General features: G+C 41.9%; 1 protein-coding gene across 1 annotated transcript; it reads left to right on the top strand.

Annotated features, from left to right (window-relative positions):
* The first annotated feature begins 11,701 nt into the window (after positions 1-11,701).
* elovl4b (ELOVL fatty acid elongase 4b) lies at positions 11,702-15,942 on the top strand. The gene is made up of 7 exons (XM_053843640.1): positions 11,702-11,948; positions 13,086-13,166; positions 13,236-13,423; positions 13,765-13,845; positions 14,390-14,561; positions 14,633-14,760; positions 14,926-15,942. Exons 2-7 carry the CDS (start codon positions 13,100-13,102, stop codon positions 15,205-15,207), a joined length of 918 nt encoding a protein of 305 aa, XP_053699615.1. The 5' UTR covers positions 11,702-11,948; positions 13,086-13,099; the 3' UTR covers positions 15,208-15,942.
* Positions 15,943-15,970: the final 28 nt, after the last annotated feature.

Below are 15,970 nucleotides of genomic sequence, written 5' to 3'. Positions count from 1 at the left end.
ATGAGCCAAGACTCTCTGTGTAATTAGTTTGTCCTAGAAAGAAAAATAATGATTAACTAAATAAAGTACATGATAACAATGAAAGAAAAACAGTCACGTCACGTCGGACTTTGATTCCAAAAGGATTGTTGGCTGGTGAACAAGTGGGGAGAGACAAGAAAAACAGAGAAAAACAGAGCAGAGCTCTTCTCTAAATACAAGTTTCGTCAATTGTTTTACTCTATAAATATGTCATGAATTCTGAAGAAACTAAGAGCCAAGTAAAAGCTAGCACACCAGTTCACGATGGCCATAAATTAAGCAAAACAAAACAAGTCTGTAAAAAGACAAATAAACTTAGTTCACACTGTTTGTATGTGTCTGGGTTAAGTTATTTTAATAGCACGTTTTTCTCATCATTGCACCGCCAAAAGTGGAAAAACACATTTAGAGATATCCCCTTATCTGTATAGTATATATCACATTGGGAGCTGAAACTTTCATGGTTTACAGCAGGGAGAGTTTGGAGCGATGCCAGCACAGGAAGCCAACTTGATAGCCTTCACACCAAAGTTCAGGACCTCGGACAGCACTACTGGAAAACAGGATCATTGAATGGCACATGGAAAAACAATGAATGTGAGTCTCCTTATTACAAACTCAACTCGACAACAGACGCAGTCCATGTAACAGAACTTCAACACAAAACTGACGTGCAGTCTTTTATGGCCACCAAACTCACCAGACCTGAGCCCTTCACCCAACAATGAACTTCGCTCTGTGTGAAGTTTGTACTTGCTTTGGGTTAAATGGGGTTCGATCGTAATACCAATGATAGCACAGGTCAGCATCATGCTAAAACATAGATGACAGACAAAACAGTCTTGATAATAACTCACATTGTGTGATCATAAGGTGGAAATAGGAAAAAACATTTTCAGTTCAGATAGATTTAATTCCTAATATGAACCATAAACACTGGACAATCTTTTGAGGTGAGAACGTCTTGGTTGCAAAGTCTGGGTGAAACACGTTATGATGGCATTTTATTACACAATTTTAAAAAGTATTCATTTATTTTGTGGGACAGGAAATGCTATTTTTAGCATTTCAATATATGTATAAACACTGCAGCTTTGTGGGTAGAATAACAGACACATACGTTGGGTGAAATTTACTGTAAATTCCAGACTATAGAGCACACTGGAATATTGCCCTCATCCAGTCAAGTAGTAGTATGAAATTACGAAAATTGTTACCTCATGTGGGCTGCATAAATGAAAGCAAACGGCCACATGTGGCCCTCAGGCCATGCTTTGACCCCCTCCGACCAATAATTTGAAATATATTCTACAGTCTTCCAATCTGATACATAGCACAGCAAGATGGTTCTGAGGGACTTCGCAGGACATCCTATTGGCTTCTTGTTGGAACCATCACCCCTGCAATTTAGCAATGCTACATGATGATGATGAGGATGATGATGATGAATAGGCATCTGCGCTTGTTGTATACATTTAAATTCATTGCAAGCAAAACCAAATCAGATCATAAAAACACATCCCGCTGCTCCGGTAAGGGATCGACAGCTGTTGACCTACACAGACCTTCAGCTTGAAGAGCATTTTCATTGAGAATGATATAAATGTCATCCTGGTCCATAACAGATTCTGGCCACTAAAGGAGCATAACAAATGTTCCTTCCTGACTTCTTGACAGTCTCTTCAAGATAGCCCTCACAGATAATGTTGAAAAATGTGATCTACAGGGTTATTACAGGTCACAGATGGAAGATAACATGGAATCTTTGGACCTGGTTGCATTTTTCTGGTCGCATTCAAGCTGATTTTACAAGACAGTTAACAGAACCTTGAAATATTTCCTCCCATCAGCCAAATCTCCTAAATACCAGCATCACGCTCAGCAGCATTAAAGCCCTTCAGTCACTAATATCGGCCGCTCAAACTGCATGCTTAAGTCCCGGTGTGGCTGTTTCATTTCTGGTCTGATGTGGTGCCTGTGTGAGCTCCTTTGAAGCCAAAAATCTCTGCTTCAAGCCACATGGGGATTGATAGACCAAGAGGATGAGTCATTGCTCCCCAAGATTCCGCTGATTCTCCTGACTCATTCTTTTTTGAGCTAAAACTGCCATGCTCTTGTTAAAACAAGGCATTTGTGGTGGTCTTGGTTTTGGTTCTGATCACAGCAAAGTGAGGCATTATATCAGTGTTACAATCAGCATCATCCAAGCCAAATGTCTGCTCAGAAGATCAGCTCAACGACAACTGAAAAAGTGAGAACACTTCAATTCAGTGCCATCATTTTCCTTTGTTTTTCAAACAAGTCTGGTTCCAATGAGGTTTCTACAGTGCAGCAGTGGCGGCCACATTGTTTCTTCAATGAGCTCATACTGTTATATATATATATATAGGCAGTATGCTGCTATCTTTAAGATGAATATACTTTATTAAATAAAGTTAAATTTAATTCTTGTTTTACTTTGACCTTTGATAATAAACCTCCCCTAGAGGATCCAGTACAGTGTTTCTGGGGCCCAGGTGGACCAGTGAAAACCGCATTTTGATATGCTTTTTATAGTTATCATTTAAAAAAGCCAGACTGAAAAATATCTCTTTGAAATGAAGCATCATGACACAACGTAGCAATGCACTCAATAAAATGATTCATCGAGGAAATGCTAATGCTTGAAAGTATTCTGGGCAAGTACTGTGGTAATTATACGCGCAGCTGCAGGGAAACTCAAATAAATAAAACATACAGTGAGTCAGCTAATCTTGTTTGTTTTTTACAAATATTCAAAAGAGGCACTGAGTAAACAAGCGTTCGCTGTGTCTCTGGTGACGAAATGATTGAGTCACTTTTAACAGCTAAATTTAGCCTAGCATGAATATTATATATATATATATATATATATATATATATATATATATATATCCTGTATTCTCAGTAAATCGCAAGTTAGTCAAGGAAAAAGGGTTTTATTCTTATAGCTTTCTATAATACTTGAAATGGAGTTCACAACTGATCAGGAATTTGAGTCTAAGTCGAACCACATCCATTTCCTCCTGGCCATTTGATGCCAGGTTGTGGGGGCAGCTGTCAAAGTAAAGAGGCACTGACAACAACAACCCTCATATCATCTTATGAAATGTGTGAGTCCCGATCAGGATACTCTAAAATCTATATTTTTGTGAAATAAAAGATTCATCTAGAACATCAGTGCCTTCATATTGCGAAAACAGATTACAAGTGTTTGAGAACCAGAGGAAACAAGATGAACAAGTTCACCAGGAGATATGTGCTGTCGAGCACATCAGCATAGTCATATAGACACAGACATACAAACCACACTCAGCATGCCCACGTCTAGCATTAAAGGGGCCCTATAGTGCTTTCTTTTTCCCCCTTGCAGTGATCAAATCTCATACTTTTAGAGTAGTTTCAGGTCAAAATGAAACTTGAAATTTCAAAGTTGTATGACGTTTACAAAATGGCCTCTTTATGTTGGCTAAAACATTTAAGTTAGATATGTTAGTTGATGTATTGTATTTGTGCTTGATACTGTAATGGAGTTGAATTTAAAGATGTATTTTTACTACACCACTCTAATTGTTTAAGAGCCAATTTATGCTGAACGTTATATATGGATTCAGATTCGGATGGAGTATTCTGTCTGTGCTCTGCATTTATTTCATCCGTATTTCTGCATGTTTCATCAAAACTTACATATACGGACCAAACAGAGCAGTACCACCAGAAACCATTGGGGGCACTGTTGCTGTTGCTACCCAATACCTAACTCTAATGAGACCCGAAGAAGACATAAAAATGGCGGAAATTCTCCAACCTCCAGTCGCAATATTTTTTAATGGCCTCACCGACCACCTCTGTTGTGCAAGAGCTACATTATCAATACTTCTTCCTCAGTCGCCATGTTTGTTTTGGAGTTTGTTGTCATCATAAAGGTTTGATTCTCTCAGCAATACCAATGTAAAGAACGCATAGAAGATCTTTTGAAACGGAAGGGTACAATTTTGTCCGTAAAGGCAGCATAAATAGCCCATTACTGTTATGCCACATATTTTCAATCTGTCTGTGACCAACAGTCATTTTCTACTTGTATGGTGTGTTTCCAAACACAGTCCTCTGACTGATGCGGAAGAGTATGTTGCCTATTTCGGTGGTCAAGTCGTAAATTGTCTTTGTCATGTTGAAGCAATTTTCTTCGCGGCTGCCGCACTAAAAAAAAATGAGGTTAAAGTTTCCATCAGTAGGAATCAGCTTGTATCCGCCGCTCAGTTGTAGCTGCCACAGGACAAACAGTGGAATCACAATCGATCAACAACAAGACAAGCAATGATTCTCTGACAACAAGAGAAGGTGTTTGCAGAGCTCCACTTTCTGTGGTCAAATCTGGAGAAGACCGTCAGGGATGTCTTGAGCTGAAACAGACTGGAGTAACATTCAGTCAGCATTCAGCAAGTGACACTCCAGATGAGCTTTAACAGGCTCCAGGGCCAAACGCATCGCTGCGGAGCTGCCAGGACTGAGCAGATGAGAAGCACCTATTGTTGACTGTCACTGGCGGTAGGTGGTCCATCTTAAATCAAACCACAGTTACTGTAACATGAATTTAACTGATGCTGTCATTCCTCTCTTCTGAAACACTGTGCAGCCATCAGAACAAAACACCTTTGAGACTGCTCACTAGCTTGTTTGACAAGCTAAGTGGAAACCGAATTCCTGCAGTCGCTGTGTATTGGAGCTGAACTGGGGGTCACAGGCGGTAAGAATCACGTCGGCGGGCTGCAGCCGCTGCGTGACGTCAGGTTCCGGCGTGGTGGGCAGTGGGTCGGCGCTGATCGAGAGCGTCCACTTCAGATTATCATTAACGGAACATGACAGCACTGAGAGGCTTTGAGCTCTGGAGGGCCCGAGGATTAACCAGCGACAGCTATACCTACAGCATCTACCTTCCACTAATGCCGCCCCAATTCCAAACTGCAGAGTAATACGAGGGTTTATGAAGCCCATATGGGCGGGATGTGCTGATTCAGGAGTTTAGTGAGAAGAGCTTTGTGATGCGACGCACACACCTCCAGCATTACTAACATCAAACCATAGCTAACATTAAGGCGCATTAACATACATGTCTTTTGCTTATAATGTCTGGTGTAGGACACCCTTGACTAGTAGGAGGAAACCAGAGTGCCCACAGGAAACTTTATTTTTATTTTTATTTATTTTTATTGTGTGTGTTTAATAATACAATCCTACCTTTGATATGGGAGGTAGTTCAGGTGGCATGGATTCTTTGTTATATGTATTATACAGCTGTGCAGCTTGCAGTTGTAGAGGTGAGTAAGTTGCTGCTGTGGCTGAGATTTGGCGTCCCTGATGCCAGTACCCACACAGCTCCTCGCACTATCTCCTGGAGACATGCCTGCCAACCACCAAAGGAAACCTGATTCTGCTGCTTGTATCCTGTTTTTGGTCATGACCCAGAGTCCACATACATGGGAGTGGGTAGGAACAAACATTTAGTAAGGCGAGCTGACCACTGCCCTGCTGCCAAGTTTCCAGCCGTGCCCTATTGTTTCCTGATGGGCAAACAAGAAACTCAAACTTTCCCCTGGAGACAAGGACATGCTCCTTACACATGTGTTTTCTGACAACATGGCCTCAGACTCGGAGATGCTGATCTCAGGTCGTTTGGGGTCTTCGAACTTGGCAATGTAGGCAACTTTTGCAAACACATATTAAACAGTCAGACACAGATGGAAAGCAGACCAGCGCAGGCAAGTCCACTGACCTCAGTCCTCCACTGACCTGTGTGAGATCTGATATGAATATGCATTCTTATTTTGGGTCTGGAAGCAAGATATGGAATTTATTCAATTTAAAACTCAAGAAAATCCATTGTCTCAGCAGGGATCTGGGTTAAGAGGTCAATGCTCTCCGACTTGGCTAACATGGTGATGCCACCTGTCACTCCTTCTAGTTTCAACGTTTTTCCATTATAATGAACCTGAGTAATTATTGGATGGATTGGACGGAAATGTGTCCAATCTCCGCCATCACAGACCTAGGGTCGCAGGAGAAATTGCCCCTTGCCCCATGTCAGTGATGACTTCTTCAAGAAAAAAACATCTTTCTGTTTGCACTCTTTGTTTGTATGTAAAGGGAGAATTCACCTGTGGAAATGATGCCTTTCAAAAACTCTTTTACAAGCATGCATTTTCAAATGCAGCTGCTCTATGATATGGAGGGGCAGAGACATTTCTCTATAAACAAGAAAGAGGAAGCGACACATTGCTGCTATTTTCATGATTCTGATCGGCGAACGTGGGCATCAGCTTCTCGCTACACTGCCACCTACAGTTGTGGAATGTCCCGGCAGCAGCCATAAACATGTCAGTGAACGCACTGTTTTCTGTCAACGGAACAGAATTATTCTTGGAAACCGAGAGAGTTGCGCCCCCTATTGGCGTCCAGTGCTAGGAGGCAATTCCTGTTCATCTTCTCCTAGTAAAAAGGTGAAGAAAGCTCATGCTAATTGGCGGAATGCTAAAAGCTAATAGCATGACAACGGAAGATTGCAGTGTTCAAGGTTTTGTGCTCTGTAGGTTGTTTCCTTTGTGGTCTAAAAATAAATCTCACAAAGAAGGGAGTTCAATGATTGATATTGAGGCAAAAGTATACTTTTTTTTGGCAGGAAACACTGTGACGCTTTGTTCTGAGGTTAGCCGCCGAGTGACCGATATCACTTTCTGTTTCCACTTGTTTTTAAAAACTCATCCCTTTGAGCGTCTGGCGCCCCTGAGACCTCACAGAATCACATCTTTTCATTAAAAACTGTGGCCTTCTGATGCTGTATAACCAGGAAGCTTCCCTAATTCAATAAAAAAAATCAGCTTTTTCTTTCAATTTAATCTGTGTTTGTTCCTATTTTCTCCGCAGATGGTTTCAATATAAAGACAGCCGATAGTGAATTGGTGCGTGGTCTGTCTGCCAATGAGCAACCTCCCCCATGGGCTCATTGGAAGAACTGATCCTGGACCAGCTGTAAATATAATCAGTGACCACATTCAGCTGGAAAGACCTTGTGTTGACTTGTGCTTTCCAGGCTGCAATAAAAAAAAGGCTGCTGGATTCACTCCAGTGTTACACCAGCACTCATCCAATAACTAGTAGAGCGTGGCTTCACTTGTTTTTCTGTCTCAGCCGTCGCAGCGACAAATTCAGCTGCACACAGACAAAATAAGTGACTTCCAGAGAAGAGAAAGTCCTGGGAGTCAGATTTCCTGTCCAGATGCCAAGTAAGCGAACCTCTGAGGGGGAGTGAAGCCTCTCTCCAGAATATTATCACACTTTAGAAGACATAAACAGCCACAGTTCACCTCCAGACAGCTCGTTCATCATCCAGCTCCGCGTCTGTGAAGTAGATAATTGCGGTGTCGGATGAACTACCTTTTTATGAGCAGGAAATTCCTTTGATAGAAGTGGAAACCTCCTGCTGGATGTCTTCAGTCGTCAGAGTGGGGTGTTTTAACAACTCCACTGAAAGTGAAGGATTTGATGGCTTTTCTCAGTGTGTTATTAACGGACAGTGTCCTCCTTTTTATGTTCGCCTTTTTCCAGCAATAACATTGCAGTTTATCTCTGCGCTTATGTTGCGCATTGCAGCGGCGGGTGCAGAAATGACATTTGTCAGACTTCATCTTATGAATCCTAACCTTGTACTTCATACGTGGAGAAGAGAACCCGCTTCAGTCGGGGCTCCCTCCCGCCCAACGCCGCCGTCACCTTGTAATCTCCTCCTGTGTTGTGTCTGTGGTTTGTGTTTGCCACTGACAAGACAAGAGTTAGTCAAAATATGACATGCTTGGTTACAGACATGAGCGCTTCAAGCAAGTGAGCATTATTCACCGCGTCTAGTGCCTCAACCGAAAAATGTGTAAGAACTGAATAAAAACTCGACAGTCTCTGTGAAACTACATGTCTTTTAAATGTACAACAGATTTAAATGAAAGGAGTCTATTAAAGGACATAGAGACAAAAAAAAGGTTTTGCTGAGTCAGGGTTGTTGACGTCATGCGCAGTTTATGGTTTTCTCACAATTAAAACGTGTTCATTTTGAGATAAATCTCGGACATGCTGTCATTACTTGAGCGTAATCCCCTTATTAAAAGTTAATAAGGTCAATTGTGCGCGTAAAAATTTAACAATTCATTCCCCCTTATTTACTAAATGCTTCTATTGTTGCATCTGTAATGAAAGACAAAAAGATTTAGAACAAGGAAGTAAAATGCCTTTTATTCAAGTTCCCTGAAATCACAATACATGACAGACAGACAGACAGACAGACAGACAGACAGACAGACAGATAGATAGATAGATAGATAGATAGATGGACGGACGGACGGACGGACGGACGGACGGACGGACGGACGGACGGACGGACAGACAGACAGACAGACAGACAGACAGACAGACAGACAGATAGATAGATAGATAGATAGATAGATAGATAGATAGATAGATAGATAGTTAGCTAGCTAGCTAGCTAGATAGATAGATAGATAGATAGATAGATAGTTAGCTAGATAGATAGATAGATAGATAGATAGATAGAGTAAGACAGGCTGGAAAGGTTCCTTGGGATAAAGGAAGGAACAGTCTGACTATTTCAGGGAAGTCCACAGAGAGGTTACCTGAGGTCAGCAGATTGAGTATCCAAGTGCTCAGTTGTTTTCTTGAGACAGAAATTGAAGAAATGGCGACACAAGGCATGAGGCAGAGATGACCATCTGACTTTTCGAGCCACGAAGAACGTCACACACCGAAAAATTTAAATGAGTTTTATTGGCAAGATCAACAAGGTAGGTAAAACCGACTTGCTGGGGTGTCACACATGAGTGCACATGTCCACATACATACCTGGAGTGTGTGCACACAGAGACCCTATTGAAGACAGAGCAGAGCATATACACACACTCCTCAAGCCAAATCTCCTATTTCCTGGCTGCAGGTGCTTGAAACAGAGAGACACTTTAAGAATGTTGCTGCTGCATCTCACACCATCTAAAAAAAACCTCCAAAAATGAAGCTGATTGAGAAACTTCTTTGCAGGAGCTTCGTGTAGACACGATCCTGTTGGATTATTTGGTGAGATGGTATTTCACAAAAGCCTTTTTCCCCCGTCCAAAGAGGAGAGGCTGCAGAGGTATGTGGAAAATGGTGCGTCCCAGGTGGTTGGCTGTGAATGTGCCCTTCAGAAATCAGCTTCCCTCGCAGAGGCTCGGTGGTTTGTGCACAGTGTGTTCCTGCATAAATCACACTAATATATCTCTGACCACCGCTCGGGGGGCCAAACCAAGACTCCATCTCGGTCATGAGGTTGGAAATTATGACTCTTTAGAAAATGCCAAGACCAGATGTACTGTAATATCCCACATGAAAATGCAGACAGTAAAAAAAAAGTTTAGCAGACTCACAGTGTCTAACAATGGCAATAATAATAATAATAATAACACAATTCCATTTCAGTGTTTAATAAAAAAAAAACATAAGCAACTTCTCAAATGAAGGTACCAACGGCACTGATGACTGCAGAATGAATATAGTGAAAATTATTAATATTTATATCGTGCATTTCATGGAGATTTACCCAGTCACACACTCGGACAGCAACGAAATATGATTGTATGATCTTATGCAGTTGTTATGGGAAATTCAGTTTCACAAAATAAATAAATGAATAAATAAGAATAAGGAGACTTTTACCTTTTTATTTCCACCCAAAAATAGAAATTTTTTTTTTTTTTAAAGGGAAAAAAATCCTAAATGAACCAGGTAAATTGAAATTGAAAATGATAAAGTCTACACAATAATAATAATAATAATAATAATAATAATAATAATAATAATAATAATAATAATTTTGATTCCACACAGCTTTTGTGACTTGTAGTGAATCACAGTCATCACTCAGGAGGCTGCTGTCTTCTGTGTGAGGCTACAGTATCCATTCTATACATCCTTGGTTGTAGACAGACTTCCTCTGGCCGAATGTGTGGGAGCGCTAAGATAAAAAAAGAAAACTCTTCATGAAAGAACCAAAAAGGGAGTCTTCCTTGATAAGCCATTATTAAGAATATCTCCTTGAGTGGACGTTTGAACTCTTCACTTCACTTGCAGGCTTCACTTTAGACACGGGTTAGTCTTGACCTTTATTTAAAAACGTAAATATAGGTCGGTATTCAGTCATGCTCCAGATGGCACAGTCATGTGACCTGTACCACTTTACAGAGAAGTTCAAATACACCCAGTAGTCATTACTGTACTTTTCTGGGATTTTCTATTATCAAGTGATTTTATTCAGCCCTGACTCCTGGGCCAAACCAAACAGCCAGGTCACACTGATGTGGTCAGCATGAGTAGAGAGCAGTCGTCATGACAGCGCTCATTATGGGATACCTACTGTAGCGTGCCTGCTCCATACCCCTCATCTGCCACGCTCTCAATCGGCCAAGGGAAAGTGGTGCGGGACCACACAGATCGGCCCCTGGCTGAGGAATCTGGCTCCATCAGTCAAGCAGCTGCTTCGACAACTCTCACCCAATTGATTGAACGTAGGGAAAAAATGTGAAAGCAAAATCTAATAATGCTGCGATGGTTTGTCAGGTGAGTGGAACCTGTCAAAACATTCATAATGTGACAACAGACGCCGAAAAACAGTCCTTTGACTCGGTACCAATTGTGTAAAACGTCTTTGACTGAGTCAGCACTCCAGAGTCCAGCAGTCTGTGGAAAGTCAACAGAAGAAAACAAATCCATTCATGACTGTGGATAAGAAACCCTTCGGACCAAAATAATCATTTAAAGATAGCATATTCCATGATGCAGATTTTTTTTACGAGTAGACTGCAGATATTTACACTTTTGATTTGAATAGACAAAGCATGAGTCAGCACCCAGGAAGCGCCAACCTCCAGCAGCTCATGCAAACCAAGGGGCACAGCAGGTGGCGGTAGTGATCCTGAACTCGCTCTCACAACTCTGGCCTGACCAAAGACACAAATCGGTCGGACTTTTGATTTTATATCAAGTTATATCAGGGTCACCACTAATATAAAGAACAGCATGAACTGTGTCATCAGACGTATCCGGAGAAATGTTCATTGATCCATGTCTCCATCTACAGGCCACTCTGGGGTATTGCCAAAAGGCTTGTTGCAAAAATGGCAAAATTGAGCAGCAACCAAATAAAAACATAATTCACCTTTAAATGTACTGAAAAAAAAGCAATTTTAGTTAGGTGATTGACCACCTGCCAATTGCTTTGAAAAGGTTTTGACGCAAAGCTTCACGTCATTTTTTGAACAAATGAGCTTCAGCTTCTGTAAAATCAGACCGTCAATATTTATGATTTCTTCTAGGAATCTACAAAAAAACGAAACGATATATTGTATAGTCAAATACATTTTAGAATATTCTTGCAAAACTAATTGCTTAAAACGTTTAATTTAAGTTTTGCTGTCCGCTTTTTGGTCCATAGCAACAGCCCCAGTTCACAGGAAACAGAAAAAGTAGTTTGTTGGATGCTGTATAGTTTAACAGCGCCACCCGGCGGTAGACCTGAGTTAGCATCAGCTGGTGAGCTGGAGGATAACAAGTATCCGCGCATGCGCCCCAGCACCAGCCTTTTCGGCGTCCAGGAGATTTGAAGATGATGCGGCTGAGCGGCGGACCGGATGAATAATTAGCTTCTATCGTAGTCTGTTTTATTTTACTTGCCTTGCTTTTTTCTTGCCAAACTGCTGTTTGATGTGGAGCTTAAACAGGGGCTGAGCAGACAGTGGAAAAAACGACGACAGACGAGCGGCGGAGAGGAGTTGGGATCACATTGCACCGGATGTCATTACACGCTCCTTAATATCGAGGATGTAAGTAGCAGCTTCTGCTTTCCCACCTCCAAGTGGTTTTTTTCTTTGTTTTGGCCATATAGAGCTCTGTGACTACGGTATCAGCTTTAAGTGCGTCTGAAATATAACGAAGTTATCGCGTATTATAGTCGCCTCGTGTCTCCAAACCGTTATTTTAACCTCTCGTTTCCACTTTAGAGTTGGGCCTTAACTTGCTTTTTCGGTATTTTCCCCCTAAATTAAAAAGCAAATGCGATTATTCGGGAAGTGTGAAAGAGTAAAATTATATATATTTTATATCTAAATACCACGGTGATCCAAATGGCTTCCCTCATACATGAGTTTATTTCGGTGAATTAGCACGTGAAACAGATAACTATCAGCCTGTGGCTCAGTTCTTCATCTAAGCTCGTTGATCAATTGAATTTAAGCCTCTTGAGGGGAAACCTGCTGACACATGAACACCGGGCTTTCAGCGCGCGCACACCCGGCTACCCGACAGCCGACTTTCGCTGTGTGTGGATTGGACGTTTTTATAGAATATAACGCTGATATTGGTATTTAGTTTGATCATCATACACAATCAAATTTCACTTTCACTCAAAGCAATGCGCAAATGGCTACATACACCTCCACAAATTAATTATTTATTTATTGTAAATATACATCAATTCTTAAAGGTTATGTGCTCTTTTTTTCTTGTACTGAATGATAATATATTCTTATCTTTAACACACATGTCCTGTAATTTCACTGACAACAAATGCACTATATAGACACGCAAAACCATTGTTCTCATGAATATATTTCGTGTAACAAAGGTACATTTTGTGATATTGTAGTCTAAACCAAGGAAACCACGAAACTAAGGAGTCTCATCCCCAACTTCTAGATGGTTCCACCGCAATACACTGTAGATGCTGATGATGCTGCTCTCCCACCGCTTTAAACAAACTTCCATTTCAGATAATATTGCTGTCAAATTCCGTCCATGCCTGTGATATTATGAGGAGCCTGTGTTTATTTAAGCAATTGAAATATCTCTGTTACAGCTTAAATGGCATCACCATCCAAAGCAGCTGTTTATGTTTATAAATACGTGCAGCCTCTAGTTTGAGTCTTCCATTGACGTCTCCTGCCTTCTTCTTCCCCCCACAGTCAAAACGACAGTCATGGAGGTTGTTACGCATCTTGTAAATGATTCAGTAGAATTTTACAAATGGAGCCTTACTATAGCAGGTGAGTTGGTATGACACCAGTTGGTGTCAAGGTGGAAAGTAAAATTCTGTGTTTACGGTGGATCTCCAGACAAGAGGGTAGAGTCCTGGCCCATGATGGCGTCTCCCTTCCCCACACTGGCCATCAGCTGCCTGTACCTGCTCTTCCTGTGGGCGGGGCCCAGATACATGCAGGACCGCCAGCCCTACACGCTCAGGAAGACCCTCATAGTCTACAATTTCAGCATGGTGGTCCTCAACTTCTACATCGCCAAAGAGGTCAGAGCAACACCAAGTTCTAGTAACCAAACTACAGCTGGTCTACTGACTTTTTAAACACCTTTAAAGTGCCCTTATTTATCTGTGTATATATAATGAAAATGAGCTTGACTTATTGTAAAGAAATGTACTTTATTTAACCAGAGTTGTGAATGAAATGAGACCACTTGCTTTATGACACTGAAGATGAATCAAAAACCAGCTCAATAGATCTAAAATTAAAGGCAACAAACGTCTAAAAATAAACCAGTCTCTTCCTGCAGAAATGTTTGTTTCCTGAAAAAGAGCGAGCCACAACCTGTCATCTTCCTCCTCATCACGGTTGCTTTTGTGCTCCCCAGCTTCTACTAGGCTCTCGAGCAGCCGGGTACAGCTACCTCTGTCAACCTGTCAACTACTCCAATGATGTCAATGAAGTCAGGGTGAGCACAAGTGCACACACACACACACACACACACCCAACTCTCACTGTCTTCTGGCCGACTGGGGATGATGATCCTGCCGCTTGACATGTGGTGGCTGCATCAGGGTTTATTACTGTATTGATTTCAGGCCAGAGAGGGAGTGGCTGACATGCTGAGAGGCTGGAGTTACTTTGTCTCGCCACCTGTGAAACTCCACCCACATGTCTACCTTGAGGCCATGCGTGTTCATGATAGCATTAGTGGGAGATAACATCAGGAGGGTGTTCTCCTCTTCCATCATCACAGTGGGAAAATATCTGGTTACATTTTCAGCTATCCGTTCATCGTAATGAAGATTTCAACTCCTCTGTCTGTTTTTGACTTATAATAGAGTATTATTCTGCTTCACTTTGATCTTTAATGTAAAAATGTATGCATAAAAAAGCACTGTTTCATGAGGTATCGCAGTGTAACATGGCTTTTATTGTCGTGGTACATACAATATTCAACCCAAATATTCATCATCATGTGAAGCTGAGCCTGCGCTGGTCGTTCTCCTCAGATAGCCTCCGCTCTCTGGTGGTACTACATCTCCAAAGGGGTGGAGTTTTTGGACACAGTCTTTTTCATCCTGAGGAAGAAGTTCAACCAGGTCAGCTTCCTGCACGTGTATCACCACTGCACCATGTTCATCCTCTGGTGGATCGGCATCAAATGGGTTCCTGGAGGACAATGTGAGTCGAGCAGTAGGTTGTTTTTTTTTAACTCCTGCTTGAGTGCGACTCATCTGGCCTGTGTCCTGCAGCTTTCTTCGGTGCTACCATCAACGCTTCCATCCACGTCATGATGTACGGTTATTATGGACTGGCAGCTTTGGGACCGCAGATGCAGAAGTACCTCTGGTGGAAGAAATACCTCACGATTATTCAGATGGTAGGAATGACTCTTTGTGATCCAGTCTTTTGTGCCTATCTACTTCTTCAATCGATCAACTGGCCTCAATTTGGACGCTTTATTTCCTCGCCATATTGGGCATCCTAGAAGTTACTACATAGTTCTAGTTTAAAGCTTCTGACCGTCTCCGATCTAAAATTCCAGATCCAGTTCCACGTGACCATCGGCCATGCGGGTCACTCCCTCTACACCGGATGTCCGTTCCCCGCCTGGATGCAGTGGGCCCTGATAGGCTACGCTGTTACCTTCATCATCCTCTTCGCCAACTTCTACTACCACGCTTACCGACGCAAACCTTCCTCCGCACAGAAGGGAAGCAAAGCGGTCACCAACGGCACGGCGGCAGTCACCAATGGCCACAGCCAGGCGGAGCAGGTGGAGGATAACGGGAAGAAGCAGAGGAAGGGAAGAGCCAAGCGAGAGTAAGGAGGGAGGAGGGCTGGTGATACACAGGGAGAGGACAGTGGCGAGTAGGGGGAGGGGAACGCATAAGCTCCGAGCAGATCATTGCAGTTTGGTGTGTGGGTTTGTCTGCAGCAGCTCTGTTTGTTAACAGAAAAGAGAGTTTGGGGTCTCTATAAACATTTCAAATCACACGCTGCTCATGTAGGCTGTGCTGTTCTGTACGTTGCGGGCCACTGTGTAACCAAAAATGTGCAGCATCTTCTAATTTATCAGCCAAAATTTACCTCCACCTTTTCTACTCCACTGTTTCTGAGCTTCCATAGTCTTTATATGTTGATTTTCTAGTGCTCAAAGAGTTTTAACTAATTTGACTATTACCAGCAAACATGCAGGTTTGAACCCATGTTTCTTTGGGAAAATCTTTTTTTTTGTTCCAAATAAATTTTGGTAGTGTAGACCAACGACAAGAAGCTGCCATCTGCTGTATCCACTGAATTTAACTCGCTGACGCATCTCTGCAGTCCCAAACCGACGTACCTGTGCTCACATGCTACTTCAGTTTGTTTTCGATGTGAATTTAAAAACTTGATATAAGCACTGTGGGTGGGCGGGGACTAGTTTCTTTTAGTATTCATGCAACTTCTCTGGGTATGTTTGTTACTGGATTATTTGCTGTGCGATGTAGCAAAGCTTAATATTTGTCTCACTGCCACTTAGGTCTGAAGAACAGTTCAGGACTGACAATGTTTTTTTTTTTTTTTAAATAAAATAAAACAGGAACTTT

This window comes from Synchiropus splendidus, chromosome 15, assembly GCF_027744825.2.
Source record: "Synchiropus splendidus isolate RoL2022-P1 chromosome 15, RoL_Sspl_1.0, whole genome shotgun sequence".
NCBI classification, from domain to species: Eukaryota; Metazoa; Chordata; class Actinopteri; order Syngnathiformes; family Callionymidae; genus Synchiropus; species Synchiropus splendidus.
This window is presented reverse-complemented; position numbering and strand designations above follow the sequence as displayed.

Coding starts and splice junctions, on each gene's coding strand:
- elovl4b (XM_053843640.1), top strand. CDS start 13,100: ATGGAGGTTGTTACGCATCTTGTAAATGATTCAGTAGAATTTTACAAA. Junction 13,167..13,235: donor ATGGAGCCTTACTATAGCAG/GTGAGTTGGTAT, acceptor GTGGATCTCCAG/ACAAGAGGGTAGAGTCCTGG. Junction 13,424..13,764: donor ACTTCTACATCGCCAAAGAG/GTCAGAGCAACA, acceptor TGTGCTCCCCAG/CTTCTACTAGGCTCTCGAGC.